Here is a 15295-nt window from a genome sequence, read left to right as displayed (position 1 = left end):
TTAGTGCAGTAGAGCAGAAATAGCGCATGGCACATTACATTAGTGCAGGAGAGCCAGAGACAGTGCATGGCACATTGTGTTAGTGCAGTAGAGCAGAAATAGCGCATGGCACATTACATTAGTGCAGGAGAGCCAGAGACAGTGCATGGCACATTACGTTAGTGCAGGAGAGCCAGAGACAGTGCATGACACATTACGTTAGTGCAGGAGAGCCAGAGACAGTGCATGACACATTACGTTAGTGCAGGAGAGCCAGAGACAGTGCATGGCACATTACGTTAGTGCAGGAGAGCCAGAGACAGTGCATGACACATTACGTTAGTGCAGGAGAGCCAGAGACAGTGCATGGCACATTACGTTAGTGCAGGAGAGACAGAGACAGTGCATGAATATTGATATACAACTTCAAGAGCCAGAAACAGTGCATGGCACATTGTGTTAGTGCAGTAGAGCAGAAATAGCGCATGGCACATTACGTTAGTGCAGGAGAGCCAGAGACAGAGCATGGCACATTACATTAGTGCAGGAGAGCCAGAGACAGTGCATGACACATTACGTTAGTGCAGGAGAGACAGAGACAGTGCATGAATATTGATATACAACTTCAAGAGCCAGAAACAGTGCATGGCACATTGTGTTAGTGCAGTAGAGCAGAAATAGCGCATGGCACATTACATTAGTGCAGGAGAGCCAGAGACAGAGCATGGCACATTACATTAGTGCAGGAGAGCCAGAGACAGCGCATGGCACATTACGTTAGTGCAGGAGAGCCAGAGACAGCGCATGGCACATTACGTTAGTGCAGGAGAGCCAGAGACCATGCATGACACATTACATTAGTGCAGGAGAGCCAGAGACAGTGCATGGCACATTACGTTAGTGCAGGAGAGCCAGAGACAGCGCATGGCACATTACGTTAGTGCAGGAGAGCCAGAGACCATGCATGGCACATTACGTTAGTGCAGGAGAGGCAGAGACAGTGCATGGCACATTACGTTAGTGCAGGAGAGCCAGAGACAGTGCATGGCACATTGCGTTAGTGCAGGAGAGCCAGAGACAGTGCATGGCACATTACGTTAGTGCAGGAGAGGCAGAGACAGTGCATGGCACATTGCGTTAGTGCAGGAGAGCCAGAGACAGTGCATGGCACATTGCGTTAGTGCAGGAGAGCCAGAGACAGTGCATGGCACATTACGTTAGTGCAGGAGAGCCAGAGACAGTGCATGGCACATTACGTTAGTGCAGGAGAGCCAGAGACAGTGCATGACACATTACGTTAGTACAGGAGAGCCAGAGACAGTGCATGACACATTACGTTAGTGCAGGAGAGCCAGAGACAGTGCATGACACATTACGTTAGTGCAGGAGAGCCAGAGACAGTGCATGGCACATTACGTTAGTGCAGGAGAGCCAGAGACAGTGCATGACACATTACGTTAGTGCAGGAGAGCCAGAGACAGTGCATGGCACATTACGTTAGTGCAGGAGAGACAGAGACAGTGCATGAATATTGATATACAACTTCAAGAGCCAGAAACAGTGCATGGCACATTGTGTTAGTGCAGTAGAGCAGAAATAGCGCATGGCACATTACGTTAGTGCAGGAGAGCCAGAGACAGAGCATGGCACATTACATTAGTGCAGGAGAGCCAGAGACAGTGCATGACACATTACGTTAGTGCAGGAGAGACAGAGACAGTGCATGAATATTGATATACAACTTCAAGAGCCAGAAACAGTGCATGGCACATTGTGTTAGTGCAGTAGAGCAGAAATAGCGCATGGCACATTACATTAGTGCAGGAGAGCCAGAGACAGAGCATGGCACATTACATTAGTGCAGGAGAGCCAGAGACAGCGCATGGCACATTACGTTAGTGCAGGAGAGCCAGAGACAGCGCATGGCACATTACGTTAGTGCAGGAGAGCCAGAGACAGCGCATGGCACATTACGTTAGTGCAGGAGAGCCAGAGACAGCGCATGGCACATTACGTTAGTGCAGGAGAGCCAGAGACCATGCATGACACATTACATTAGTGCAGGAGAGCCAGAGACAGTGCATGGCACATTACGTTAGTGCAGGAGAGCCAGAGACAGCGCATGGCACATTACGTTAGTGCAGGAGAGCCAGAGACCATGCATGGCACATTACGTTAGTGCAGGAGAGGCAGAGACAGTGCATGGCACATTACGTTAGTGCAGGAGAGCCAGAGACAGTGCATGGCACATTGCGTTAGTGCAGGAGAGCCAGAGACAGTGCATGGCACATTACGTTAGTGCAGGAGAGGCAGAGACAGTGCATGGCACATTGTGTTAGTGCAGGAGAGCCAGAGACAGAGCATGGCACATTGTGTTAGTGCAGGAGAGCCAGAGACAGAGCATGGCACATTGTGTTAGTGCAGGAGAGCCAGAGACAGAGCATGGCACATTACATTAGTGCAGGAGAGCCAGAGACAGTGCATGACACATTACATTAGTGCAGGAGAGCCAGAGACAGTGCATGGCACATTACGTTAGTGCAGGAGAGGCAGAGACAGTGCATGGCACATTACATTAGTGCAGGAGAGCCAGAGACAGAGCATGGCACATTACATTAGTGCAGGAGAGCCAGAGACAGTGCATGACACATTACATTAGTGCAGGAGAGCCAGAGACAGTGCATGGCACATTACATTAGTGCAGGAGAGCCAGAGACCATGCATGGCACATTACGTTAGTGCAGGAGAGCCAGAGACAGTGCATGGCACATTGTGTTAGTGCAGGAGAGCCAGAGACAGTGCATGGCACATTACGTTAGTGCAGGAGAGGCAGAGACAGTGCATGGCACATTACGTTAGTGCAGGAGAGGCAGAGACAGTGCATGGCACATTGTGTTAGTGCAGGAGAGCCAGAGACAGTGCATGGCACATTACGTTAGTGCAGGAGAGCCAGAGACAGTGCATGGCACATTACGTTAGTGCAGGAGAGCCAGAGACAGTGCATGGCACATTACATTAGTGCAGGAGAGCCAGAGACAGTGCATGGCACATTGTGTTAGTGCAGGAGAGCCAGAGACAGTGCATGGCACATTACGTTAGTGCAGGAGAGCCAGAGACAGTGCATGGCACATTACGTTAGTGCAGGAGAGGGGCTTTCCTCTGGGAGCATGAGAAGGAATGGGGCAGTGATAAGAGTGGAGGGGTAACGCACTGATGGGAAAGTTGCCTTGGAGGGCCAGGGCTGGGACTGATATCCCTGCCGGGGAGCAGGAGAAGAGAGGGAGAGGTGTGGCGACAGTGAGGAGGGGGAGATGCTGTCAGGGAGAGGGGATGAAAGGAAGAAAACTTTTGAAGTTAAAGAGCCCTGGACAGAGCAGATGGAAGAATGGCAGCTAAGTTAAAGAATTTAAAGAATGGGGAAGGTAGATTTGGTGGTAGTAGTGGTTTATAGTTGGGAATAAGACTGGGGAGGATTAGCATTAGGAAGAGACATTGTAGTGGAGCCACAGGAAATACAGAGAGGCCTGCAAGCTCCCCAGTATCTGGGTGGCTGCTGGAGGAGTGCAGGCCCGAGGTGGCTTCTGGTGACTTCCAGAGAAGTGTGCAGATGGGCTGCAAGCTCCCCAGTATCTGGGCGGCTGCTGGAGGAGTGCAGGCCCGAGGTGGCTTCTGGTGACTTCCAGAGAAGTGTGCAGATGGGCTGCAAGCACCCCAGTATCTGGGCGGCTGCTGGAGGAGTGCAGGCCCGAGGTGGCTTCTGGTGACTTCCAGAGAAGTGTGCAGATGGGCTGCAAGCTCCCCAGTATCTGGCCGACTGCTGGAGGAGTGCAGGCCCGAGGTGGCTCTGGTGACTTCCAGAGTCGACCACCGAGGCAGCTGGGAGAAGTGTGCAGATGGGCTGCAAGCTCCCCAGTATCTGGCCGGCTGCTGGAGGAGTGCAGGCCCGAGGTGGCTTCTGGTGACTTCCAGAGAAGTGTGCAGATGGGCTGCAAGCTCCCCAGTACCTGGCCGACTGCTGGAGGAGTGCAGGCCCGAGGTGGCTTCTGGTGACTTCCAGAGAAGTGTGCAGATGGGCTGCAAGCTCCCCAGTATCTGGCCGGCTGCTGGAGGAGTGCAGGCCCGAGGTGGCTTCTGGTGACTTCCAGAGAAGTGTGCAGATGGGCTGCAAGCTCCCCAGTATCTGGCCGGCTGCTGGAGGAGTGCAGGCCCGAGGTGGCTTCTGGTGACTTCCAGAGAAGTGTGCAGATGGGCTGCAAGCTCCCCAGTATCTGGCCGGCTGCTGGAGGAGTGCAGGCCCGAGGTGGCTTCTGGTGACTTCCAGAGAAGTGTGCAGATGGGCTGCAAGCTCCTCAGTACCTGGCCGGCTGCTGGAGGAGTGCAGGCCCGAGGTGGCTTCTGGTGACTTCCAGAGAAGTGTGCAGATGGGCTGCAAGCTCCTCAGTACCTGGCCGACTGCTGGAGGAGTGCAGGCCCGAGGTGGCTTCTGGTGACTTCCAGAGAAGTGTGCAGATGGGCTGCAAGCTCCTCAGTACCTGGCCGACTGCTGGAGGAGTGCAGGCCCGAGGTGGCTTCTGGTGACTTCCAGAGAAGTGTGCAGATGGGCTGCAAGCTCCTCAGTACAAATACTATTTCGTCTGGAAACCAGTGGAGTATAAGTTAAATCAAGGTGCCAGAACTGTAAAAGATGAAGGACACCTTGCAAAGGTTTTAGAGCACTGTAAGGTTGTGTTTGCCCCTATGGGATCCATATTCAATCCCTCCCTCTAGGAGCTTTCCCTGGAATCACTTTACTGACGTAAGCAGCGGGTTTCTGGGCCATTGGGATGGTTGCACGTGCTAGAACCTCCCAGATCCCTGGGGGAGTGTGGCGCACAGGTGCCACCGCGCTGGGTGTCCGTCCATTGCTTATGAATTCTCAAACTCCTCTGTCTGCTTCCCCTATAGGATCAGCGTGCACAAGCAACACTTCTGGGAACAGGGACTGGCTACAGAAGAACATGGGCGACTACTGCTCTCTAGCTAACCTCACCGACATTCAGGCGTTTAAGCCAGACATGGATGGAGTAAGTTATAATATATGCACCCTGCCATCGTAGCGGCCTGCACTCCTCCAGCAAGTGGTCAGGAAAAGGCTATTTACTGGCTTCATGATGGAAAGATTTGCACAGTTCTCCAAACATGTCTTTTTCTGCTTTATCTTGTATTTTAAATTGTCAGTGTTTTAAGTTTGAATCTTATTGGGTTAGTGTATGGTCAGTGACTGACAGCAGTATTTCTTCTATCCTCCATGTTTGCTTTTCATCCGTTAGTTAAAATTCAGATTTAATGTCCGCTAACAGCCCTAATTATCTAAGCATAGTAAGGATGGCAGGAAAAGACCAAACGGTCTATCCAGTCTGCCCAGCAAATTTCTTATGGTAGTAACTGCCGCTCCATTCACATTACCCCAATGTTTCTGTTAAGGGTAGTAACTGCCGCTCCATTCACATTACCCCAATGTTTCTGTTAAGGGTAGTAATTGCTGCTCCATGCAGGTTACCCCCATGTTTCTGTTAAGGGCAGTAACTGCCGCTCCATGCAGGTTACCCCATGTTTCTGTTAAGGGCAGTAACTGCCACTCTGTGCAGGTTACCCCCATGTATCTGTTAAGGGCAGTAACTGCCACTCCGTGCAGGTTACCCCATGTTTCTGTTAAGGGTAATAACTGCCACTCCGTGCAGGTTACCCCCATGTTTCTGTTAAGGGTAATAACTGCCGCTCTGTGCAGGTTACCCTCCCATGTTTCTGTTAAGGGCAGTAACTGCCACTCCGTGCAGGTTACCCCCATGTATCTGTTAAGGGTAGTAACTGCCGCTCTGTGCAGGTTACCCTCCCATGTTTCTGTTAAGGGCAGTAACTGCCACTCCGTGCAGGTTACCCCCATGTTTCTGTTAAGGGTAATAACTGCCGCTCTGTGCAGGTTACCCTCCCATGTTTCTGTTAAGGGCAGTAACTGCCGCTCCGTGCAGGTTACCCTCCCATGTTTCTGTTAAGGGCAGTAACTGCCGCTCCGTGCAGGTTACCCCTTGGTGTCTGTTAAGGGCAGTAACTGCCGCTCCGTGCAGGTTACCCCTTGGTGTCTGTTAAGGGTAATAACTGTCGCTCTGTGCAGGTTACCCTCCCATGTTTCTGTTAAGGGCAGTAACTGCCGCTCCGTGCAGGTTACCCCTTGGTGTCTGTTAAGGGCAGTAACTGCCGCTCCGTGCAGGTTACCCCTTGGTGTCTGTTAAGGGCAGTAACTGCCGCTCCGTGCAGGTTACCCCTTGGTGTCTGTTAAGGGTAATAACTGCCGCTCTGTGCAGGTTACCCCTTGGTGTCTGTTAAGGGTAGTAACTGCCGCTCCCTGCAGGTTACCCTCCCATGTTTCTGTTAAGGGCAGTAACTGCCGCTCTGTGCAGGTTACCCCTTGGCATCTGTTAAGGGTAATAACTGCCGCTCTGTGCAGGTTACCCTCCCATGTTTCTGTTAAGGGCAGTAACTGCCGCTCCGTGCAGGTTACCCCTTGGTGTCTGTTAAGGGCAGTAACTGCCGCTCCGTGCAGGTTACCCCTTGGTGTCTGTTAAGGGAAGTAACTGCCGCTCCGTGCAGGTTACCCCTTGGTGTCTGTTAAGGGTAATAACTGCCGCTCTGTGCAGGTTACCCTCCCATGTTTCTGTTAAGGGCAGTAACTGCCGCTCGGTGGAGGTTACCCCTTGGTGTCTGTTAAGGGCAGTAACTGCCGCTCCGTGCAGGTTACCCCTTGGTGTCTGTTAAGGGAAGTAACTGCCGCTCCGTGCAGGTTACCCCTTGGTGTCTGTTAAGGGCAGTAACTGCCGCTCCCTGCAGGTTACCCTCCCATGTTTCTGTTAAGGGCAGTAACTGCCGCTCTGTGCAGGTTACCCCTTGGCATCTGTTAAGGGTAATAACTGCCGCTCTGTGCAGGTTACCCTCCCATGTTTCTGTTAAGGGCAGTAACTGCCGCTCCGTGCAGGTTACCCCTTGGTGTCTGTTAAGGGCAGTAACTGCCGCTCTGTGCAGGTTACCCCTTGGCATCTGTTAAGGGTAATAACTGCCGCTCTGTGCAGGTTACCCTCCCATGTCTCTGTTAAGGGCAGTAACTGCCGCTCTGTGCAGGTTACCCCCATGTTTCTGTTATGGGTAGTAATTGCCGCTCCGTGATGATTACCCCCATATTTCTGTTATGGGTAGTAACTGCCACTCCGTGTGGGTTACCCCATGTTTCTGTTAAGGGCAGTAACTGCCGCTCAGTGCAGGTTACCCCCATGTTTCTCTTTAGTAACTGCCGCTCCGTGCAGATTACTCCCATGTTTCTGTTAAGGGTAGTAACTGCCGCTCTGTGCAGGTTACCCCCATGTTTCTGTTAAGGGCAGTAACTGCCGCTCTGTGCAGGTTACCCCCATGTTTCTGTTAAGGGTAGTAACTGCCGCTCTGTGCAGGTTACCCCCATGTTTCTGTTAAGGGCAGTAACTGCCGCTCCGTGCAGGTTACCCCTTGGTGTCTGTTAAGGGCAGTAACTGCCACTCTGTGCAGGTTACCCTCCCATGTTTCTGTTAAGGGCAGTAACTGCCTCTCCATGCAGGTTACCCCATGGCTTCTGTTAAGGGCAGTAACTGCCTCTCCATGCAGGTTACCCCATGGCTTCTGTTAAGGGCAGTAATAACAATCAAAAGCAAACTGAAAAACCCGTAACAAAACTGCTGCTAGCAACATTTTTACCTAACCACATCCATTCGTGAGTGACTGCACCAGCCATCCTGTGGGCATCCAAGGAAGCCCTTTGGCAAATTCTTGGGATAAACACAGACTGCTGACTTTAGAAAAAAGAAAGAAATTCAGTATAAGAGCATTCGGATTCCACCATGAACTAAAACGGTTATTTCCTAAGGACGTGGTCAGTGCAAGCAGTCACTAGAAGGACAATATGTTCCTTTTACTATTACCTAACTGGATTTGTACTTTTTTTGCCCTCATGGCTCCCTGTTTATCATCCCCTTCACCCCCACAGACCTTCACTCAAACAGCGGTAGAGCCCTTGCCAGTCATGAGGGCTGAAGGGAAGCAGCCTTCAGTGCCGCTCGCTTCCTGGCAGGGGTCACCGCATTGGTGGAAGGAGCCGAAGTGTTTCCCCTCAGGGCACACACCCGAGCTCTGCCAGCCCCATCCATCAGGAACCTCAGACTTGAGTCTCCTGCTGTGCGGAACAACCCAAGCCAGGGCACCAGGTCATGAGTTTGATCTTTTTTTTTTTATACTCTTCTCAGTTACTCGGTTTAATAGAGTTTGAAACTTATAATGCAGTAAAAAGTAGCAAAGTTTGTTGAAATGCCATTACATAATTTTCTTAATGACTATTCACTTCATATCAAGTTTACTTTAATCAGTAGCAAAGAGTTGTTGGATATTAACCTCAGCATTTAGCAGCTGATGTAGCAAAACTGAAAATGTTCTCCTTGGGTACCACAAGCAAATTATTTAGCACAGAATATGTAGCGGAACTCCCGCTACCAAACGTATAAATGAATATTTTATGTAAAACCTGGCGGTGCTGGTTATTTTAATGCAGATCTGGGTGTATAGCAAGAGCAATGAAATCCTGCTCAAGTTTTCAGCGAAAACATCCGTTGTGCAGAGGGAGAACGTTGTTAAGACTTTAGGATAAGATTTGTGTTTCTTAGCTTTGTGTATCGGTGAAGTGCTTGCTGGCTCTTGATTTGCATGTCTGCTCTGTAACGCGCTGCTAGCATTCATGTACCCACTCTGTGTTCCTGACTGCTTTACCTGTGTTTTCTTACAAATAAATATGCATTAAAACAACCACAACTACTGGTTTTCATGACTTGTAATGTGTGTGTCTGTGTTTATGGTACTGAAGAGGTGCACCTTAGGACACCAAACTGGTTGCTACTGGTTGAACTAAACTGTAATCATTTCACCTGTTATATTACACTGCACCATTATCAGCCTGCAACACCCAACCTGTGCAGTCACTACCACCTTCCAGGGAATGTTTTCACTGCTTTGCCTTTTAAATTACCAGCATCACCAAACATCACATCACACTCAGACTACTGTTATTCAAACTTCTCCTTCCTAAAGCACCAGTGCAGCCGTATAAAGCAAGAACACAGGGCTAACAGTTATAATTTTGATTTTATCTGCTTAGCCCAAGTCAACTAAATAAGCTGAGCCAGTTCTGGGTTTCCGCGTTGCATGCATGGATTTCCAAATCTGATTTTCGTAGGGAAATCAATCAGAGTTATAAAGCCATGCAAGGGGAGGGTAACTTTAGAACATGGCATATGGGGTAAAGTCTGTGCATATATACCTGCTTACTGCTAACATTAAACCGCTTACAAAAGTCCCCTAGTATGCGCAGAAGTTACCCCAGCTCCTAGCAGTGCATCACTTCTGCATGTCAACTTATGAGCAAACATTTGAGAATCCAACAACCTCCAACTCCCCTCCCTCAAGAACACTTACTGCGCGTTCATGTAGAAGTATTAGGTTTTGGAGGTCATTTTCAAAGGTTTTACATGCATACATGGGCTTTTGAAAATGACTACGATAGATGCTACTCTTACGCATGTAACTCCTTTTGAAAATGCTGTATCTATATCTAATTAGACAAGTAAAAGTCAACTTGTAAAGTGATGGAGAATATTACGCAGTAACTGTGCAGCTGAACATGCAGCACAAACTCTTACAAGAGTTCAAAATGCCATTAGATTGTTTTAAGACCCTCGTCTGTTTATTCTTTACTTTTATGGCAGTTAATCTGCAAAATTCAGAGGTGTGCAAAATATTAAGCGGACAAGTAAATCTGTGTAGGAGAGATTCAAATATCTCCCCAGCCAGCCTGGATGTCTTTTTTTGTACCACGAGGAAGGAAGGCCCCAGACAAGTATCTGCAGTTCTTGGCCCAGTTAAACAGCTTGGCAATTTTTCAGTACTGAGGCCTATGTAATTATAAAAGAATGTGTGGCCTGTGGTATATCATACAATTAATAATGCACATTAATTATTATTACTGCGAAGCATTTGCAACCCACACAGCAGATGTAGGCAGCTCTGTATATTATAATAGCATTTAAGAAACAGTTCCTGCTCCTTAGAGCTTACAGTCTAGACAAGACCCCCCAGTTATGATGTCTGCTTCGTGACTGTCCCCAAACTGGCATCATTATTGTAAAAGATGAGATAGGGTTTGTTGGCTCCCTGACACGCGGCATGCAACGTGCATGTGGGTCATGAGGATCCTACAAGTCTACTTTGAGTATTTTTCCTTCCTCCTTTCCCTATACAACAGTGCAGTCCACAAATGTATGCATTTATTTAAAGCAGTTTTTACCCTGCCCAATTCCCAGACGCCTGTTCTGGGCAAGCCTCTGGTATTACCTTCCAGCAGCATGGACGCCAATACATAAACGTAAAAGATCAGATTTCAATGTTCATAGATGAAAAGACGATTCTTGGTCTTAGCTCACCTTCTAGTAGGGCCCTGGTAGGATAAAGCACGTGAAACCCCAGTGCAGAGCCTGGTCCCACAAAGGATGTCAAGGATATGGTTTTACCAGTCATGCAATGGGGGAAGTTTAATTCTGGTTTGCAATCTCTATGGATGGCTTCCCCCATTTGTTTAAATGGTATCCCCCAACCCTCCCCCGCACATTGCGGCTGCTACACAAGATCCTGACGATACAGGCAGTTCAATTATAGGAGACCAGAAACTGAGCATTGTCTGTAACAGGTCCAAAAGTTTCAAATGGTTTAACTAATGAAGTGCGTTCCCCAGATGATATGGAAAGCTTCAGACCGTGGCTGAAGGCCTTCTTGTGTAGAGACCCTTTGCAATGAATCAGAGCTGGGTGTGCATCATGCTTTTGTGTGTTTTGTATTTATCTTGACCTGTTATCTGCTTAGCATGATTTTATTAATATAAGCAGACTACAAATATTATAAATAAATAAATATAAGAACACGAGGGGGAAAAAAAAGACCACATGGCCTATCTGGGCTGCTCATCCATACAACTGCTCAGCTCTACAATCCCTAGTAGAGTCCCTCAGAGATCCCCACGCTCATTCCAGGCTTTCTTATGAAGCTACATGCAGATTTCTAATATCCCATATTCATACAAAATATCCAAAGGAACCCAAATGTAATGCAGACTTATTAAAATATAAAAAATGCTTGATTAATACAAATCATGTAGCACCAACCTAAACAGGTGTTCGCCTTTATATCAATCATATTTCCCTAGCCATCACATATCATAAAACGATTGCTTACATACAAATTCACAACATCGGTACGTAAACATTTATAATACCCCCCATATATGCAAATACACATTTCAACACCTATATCCTAAAATTATTAATAATGTCCAATACCACACATCATTGATGATATCCAACACTAGGGCCCACTTGGTTCACCTGTCATGCTCCTTCAATCATGTACAAGATGAAATGGCCTTCATCTGTCTTTGAAGGGAAGCACTGAGAGGAGATTCAACTAGATGAGGAAGCTGATTGCATGCGGCCTTCATGTCCACAAACAAACAAAGTTAATGCAGAAAAAATGCAAAAGTGTGCCCCTTACAAGGCTGTCTATAAGTAAGAGTGACAGTATGGAGAGAGTTATGAGAGAAAGTCAGAAGGAGACACAGCACAAATGCTTGTAGTCTAGGTCATAAATCTCCAGATTGGCAAGTCCTAATGTCAGAGGCAGTCCTAGATATTGTTGCTATTCACAGACATTGCTCAGTGAGACCCGTTTGTTACTTAGTTTATTTTATATTGGGCTATAATTTGTACAGTAATGACAGGGTAAGTAGAAAGCAGCAGGGAAAGGTTAAGAGTACATGAACAATAATATTAAAGCAACAGAAATGTAGGGGATATGGGGAAGGGATGAGGCCCTATAGATTACCATGAAAGGGGAGATCGCACACCCGGCTCCATTGGAGTAACTTATAGACATCTGGCACAGGACAGAGATTACTCAAAGACATATCCAAGGGGGAGGATTTAGTTATTATTATTAGTTTGTGGTATATTTAGCTCAAGGCAAGTTACATTCTGGTACAGAGAGGGTTTGCTAGTGGGAGATTTTAATTTGCCAGATCTTGACTGGACCATCCCTTAGCAGGAGAGGAACTCCTCAGGCAAATGGCAGAAGAACCCATGAGAGAGGAGGCGATACTGATCTTGGTATTTACAAACGGGGAAAGTGTTTCTAACGCGTAATATAGCAGATGAAGGCAGAAAAAGACCATCCAGTCTATCCAATTATTCCTGGCCACACTGTTTTGGCCACATCACAGCTGCTGGCCCTTGAACATCACTGCAAGATACTTTATCTCTCCTCGCCCAGGGCAGTTTTTGTTCTCCACCATACACTCAACCAGTTTATACCCAGCTATCCTCTCTTCCCATGTCTATCCACAAAGGTTTGTGATCATCTAAATAGCCATCAATACCAGTGAGGCCATGGCTTGAACCTCTGGCTTCCTAGGTCCCGCTGACCATGAGCACCTGCATGTCTTCTAGTTGTTACTGTCCTTATAAGCTGTCACACAGACCCAGACAATGGTTACTTCTCTCACCGCAGTAGCCCCGCCCCCTTCGCGCCACCAAATACCTCACATCGCTTCGGCAGGCCAGGAGATACCACGATGAACACAGTCCAGCTAGGAACCCCCCCCCCCCCACTGTTTGATATCAGGGTAGGGGGCAGCTTCTGTTAATTCACCCCCAGGCCCTGCACCCCAAGAACAGTCCTGCTGGCAGGAGATGGAACAGCAAAAAAAAAATAAAAAAATTAGAAATTAAAACGAGAAAGAAAACATGCACGATTTATCATGGGTTCCCCCTTGTTGTGTAATAAAGATCTTTAGGACTGACCAGAAACTTTGAGTTCCTCAGTATATACTTAAAGACCCTTGATCTTCAACTTCTCAGGCATACAGTGCCAACTTTTTATTGTTAACTGACTTGATTATTGTTTTAAAAAGCGATATATTAAGTTTAATAAATACAGATTTTACTGCCAGGACATTGACCAAATTGGAAAGGCAGTCAGCGTGGCTGGGTTTGATAAAGGTTTGTTATTAACCAGGCTGGCTTGGGGAAAGCCACTGCTTATCCCTGGGATGAGTCTATGCTACTACCCTGAACAGAAGGTTTGGGAGTAGTCTGCATGGAGCAGCAATTGCTACTACACACAAAAAAAAAACCTGTGGGGCAGACTAGATGGACGGTATTTGCCTTTATCTGCCATCAAACACTATGTTACTATTTGGGATCCTGCCATGTATTTGTGACCTGGATTGGCCTCTGTTGGAAACAGGATGATGGACTCCTCTGTCTTAGTATGGAAGTTCTTATATTCTTATGGAAATACACTCCTTCATCATTCATTACCACCTAAATAAGTACCAGCATACTCCATGAGCCCTATTGGAGGTAATTTTCAAAAGGTTTTACGTGCATTAAGTGGGCTTTTGAAAATTGCTATTTTATGTGCATAATTCCTTTGAAAATTCACTCCATTTTCAAAAGAGTCAACACTGAATGGGAGAAATTCTTGCTTCTTAGAGAGAAATTTAGTAATCCAGACCTAGGACATAGAATTATGCATTTGTAGATTAAAATATTTCTCAACAGGAGAAATGCACTTTCCTGGTTTCTCTGATGTAGAAGTGTTTTGTTTTTGTTTTTTAATCTTTTTATTGCTGATGATTCTCAGCAAAAATTGAGCTATGGTAAATAATTTATACTACTTTAAGGAAACCAACTGAAGCCTGACTGCTGATGTCAAGGTTTCTCTGTAGGCCCCCACACACAGCCTTTTCCTCACTTGTGGTGCAAGGCTATTCTTCTCCAAATTAAAATACACAATTCCAGTCATACAAAGAGCCAAGAAAAGCACAAGATTTCTCCCGCCAAGCCAGGCCTAGACAGAGGCGTTGCTGGATAGTTACAAGATTCAGTGGCCGGAGTGTGTTGGAGGGGGCCTGACCCTCTTTGAAGATGCCGGTGCTCTCAGTCACAGAATTCAGCTGCACAGTCAGCTCTTTAAAGTTGTGCAGCTTTCCGGGCATTAACAATTAAAATCAGGGCACAGGCCCCGTTTGCCGGCGCCTAGCGATAACCCCTGGCCTTAAGAAAGAGGAGCTGGAACTGTAGTAAAACTGGTCCGCCCAGTCCAGCACAATTTTCTGGGTTTGCATTCCTGATTCCTGCTTACTGTGTGCTCATTAATATTCCGTTATTGCTTTTTTTTCCCCTCAGTATGAAGTGATTAGTTTCCTGGCCCCGCCTCAGCTGGCAGACCTGATGGTGCAATCTGCCCTGAACAACCTGACGAAGGCAAACCAAATCCTGACACAGCTCGAGAATGCGTCGTATGTGGAGATCTACGCGTACACAGCCGAGTTTATGAAGTTTGCAGATCAGGTACGGCATGTAACCCACGTTGGCAGGGCACTGACTGCTACCGCACGTCTTGCTCAAGGTCACATAGGTCGAAGAAGCTCATGGAGTTCAACCTTCTTCTGACTGCCCAACAGCAATCTCTTTGCTAATCCAAGGGAAGGACTACAAATGCTGTTTTACAACACTAAGCAACTCTCCTTTTGTGCTTGTCTTCACTTATTTTGTTTATTTATGATTTTATTTTATTTATACAATTTCTCTTCCGCCTTTCAAAGCGGATTGCATTCAGGTACTGCAGGCATTTTCCTGTCCCCAGAGGGCTCACAGACCAAGTTTTGTATCTGAGGCAATGGAGGGTGAGCTGACTTGCCCAGGGTCACGAGGAGCGGCACTGGGACTGCAGAGAGGGATGAGATTTTTGTCACTGTTATAGCTTTATTTGGATTCATGTGTGACAAGCACAAGGTGCAACCACTATTGATTGCCTCTGCTCTCTTCAGCAGGTCCTGCAGTCTCTTTGCAAACTGCTGAACCTCTTACACTCTGAACACTATAGAAAAAATGGGGTCCAGTTCATGCGTTAGCGGCAAGCCTAGTGCATGCACAGGTTTTTAAAACTGAAATCTCCGTGTCTCTGAAAAGCTTCCCCAAACACCAGACATGCACGTGCTTTCTGGCAGCAGCAAGTCCACGTCCCTAGAGACCAACTCTCTTTACAGCTGTGGAAATGAAGCCTCTTAACTCTGTGTTGCTGTAACTCTCTCTTTTGTTTTTGTGTCTGTTCTCAGGCCAACCTAACCACATTGCCCAATGCATCGGTGCGAGATGATATGATG

General features: G+C 47.4%; 1 protein-coding gene across 1 annotated transcript in view; it reads left to right on the top strand.

Moving 5' to 3' along the window:
• The window catches only part of LOC115076086, a 58858-nt gene extending 53466 nt beyond the window's left edge, over positions 1–5392 (top strand). Inside the window, exon 32 of the mRNA XM_029577202.1 lies at positions 4924–5392. Within this exon, the coding sequence (XP_029433062.1) occupies positions 4924–5075 (152 nt within the window). The 3' untranslated portion in view covers positions 5076–5392. The remainder of the gene's footprint in view (positions 1–4923) is intronic.
• Positions 5393–15295: the final 9903 nt, after the last annotated feature.

The sequence above is a fragment of the Rhinatrema bivittatum genome, chromosome 14, assembly GCF_901001135.1.
Source record: "Rhinatrema bivittatum chromosome 14, aRhiBiv1.1, whole genome shotgun sequence".
Lineage (NCBI taxonomy): Eukaryota > Metazoa > Chordata > Amphibia > Gymnophiona > Rhinatrematidae > Rhinatrema > Rhinatrema bivittatum.
Note: the sequence above shows the minus strand (reverse complement) of the source record. Positions and strands in the feature narration are given on the sequence as shown.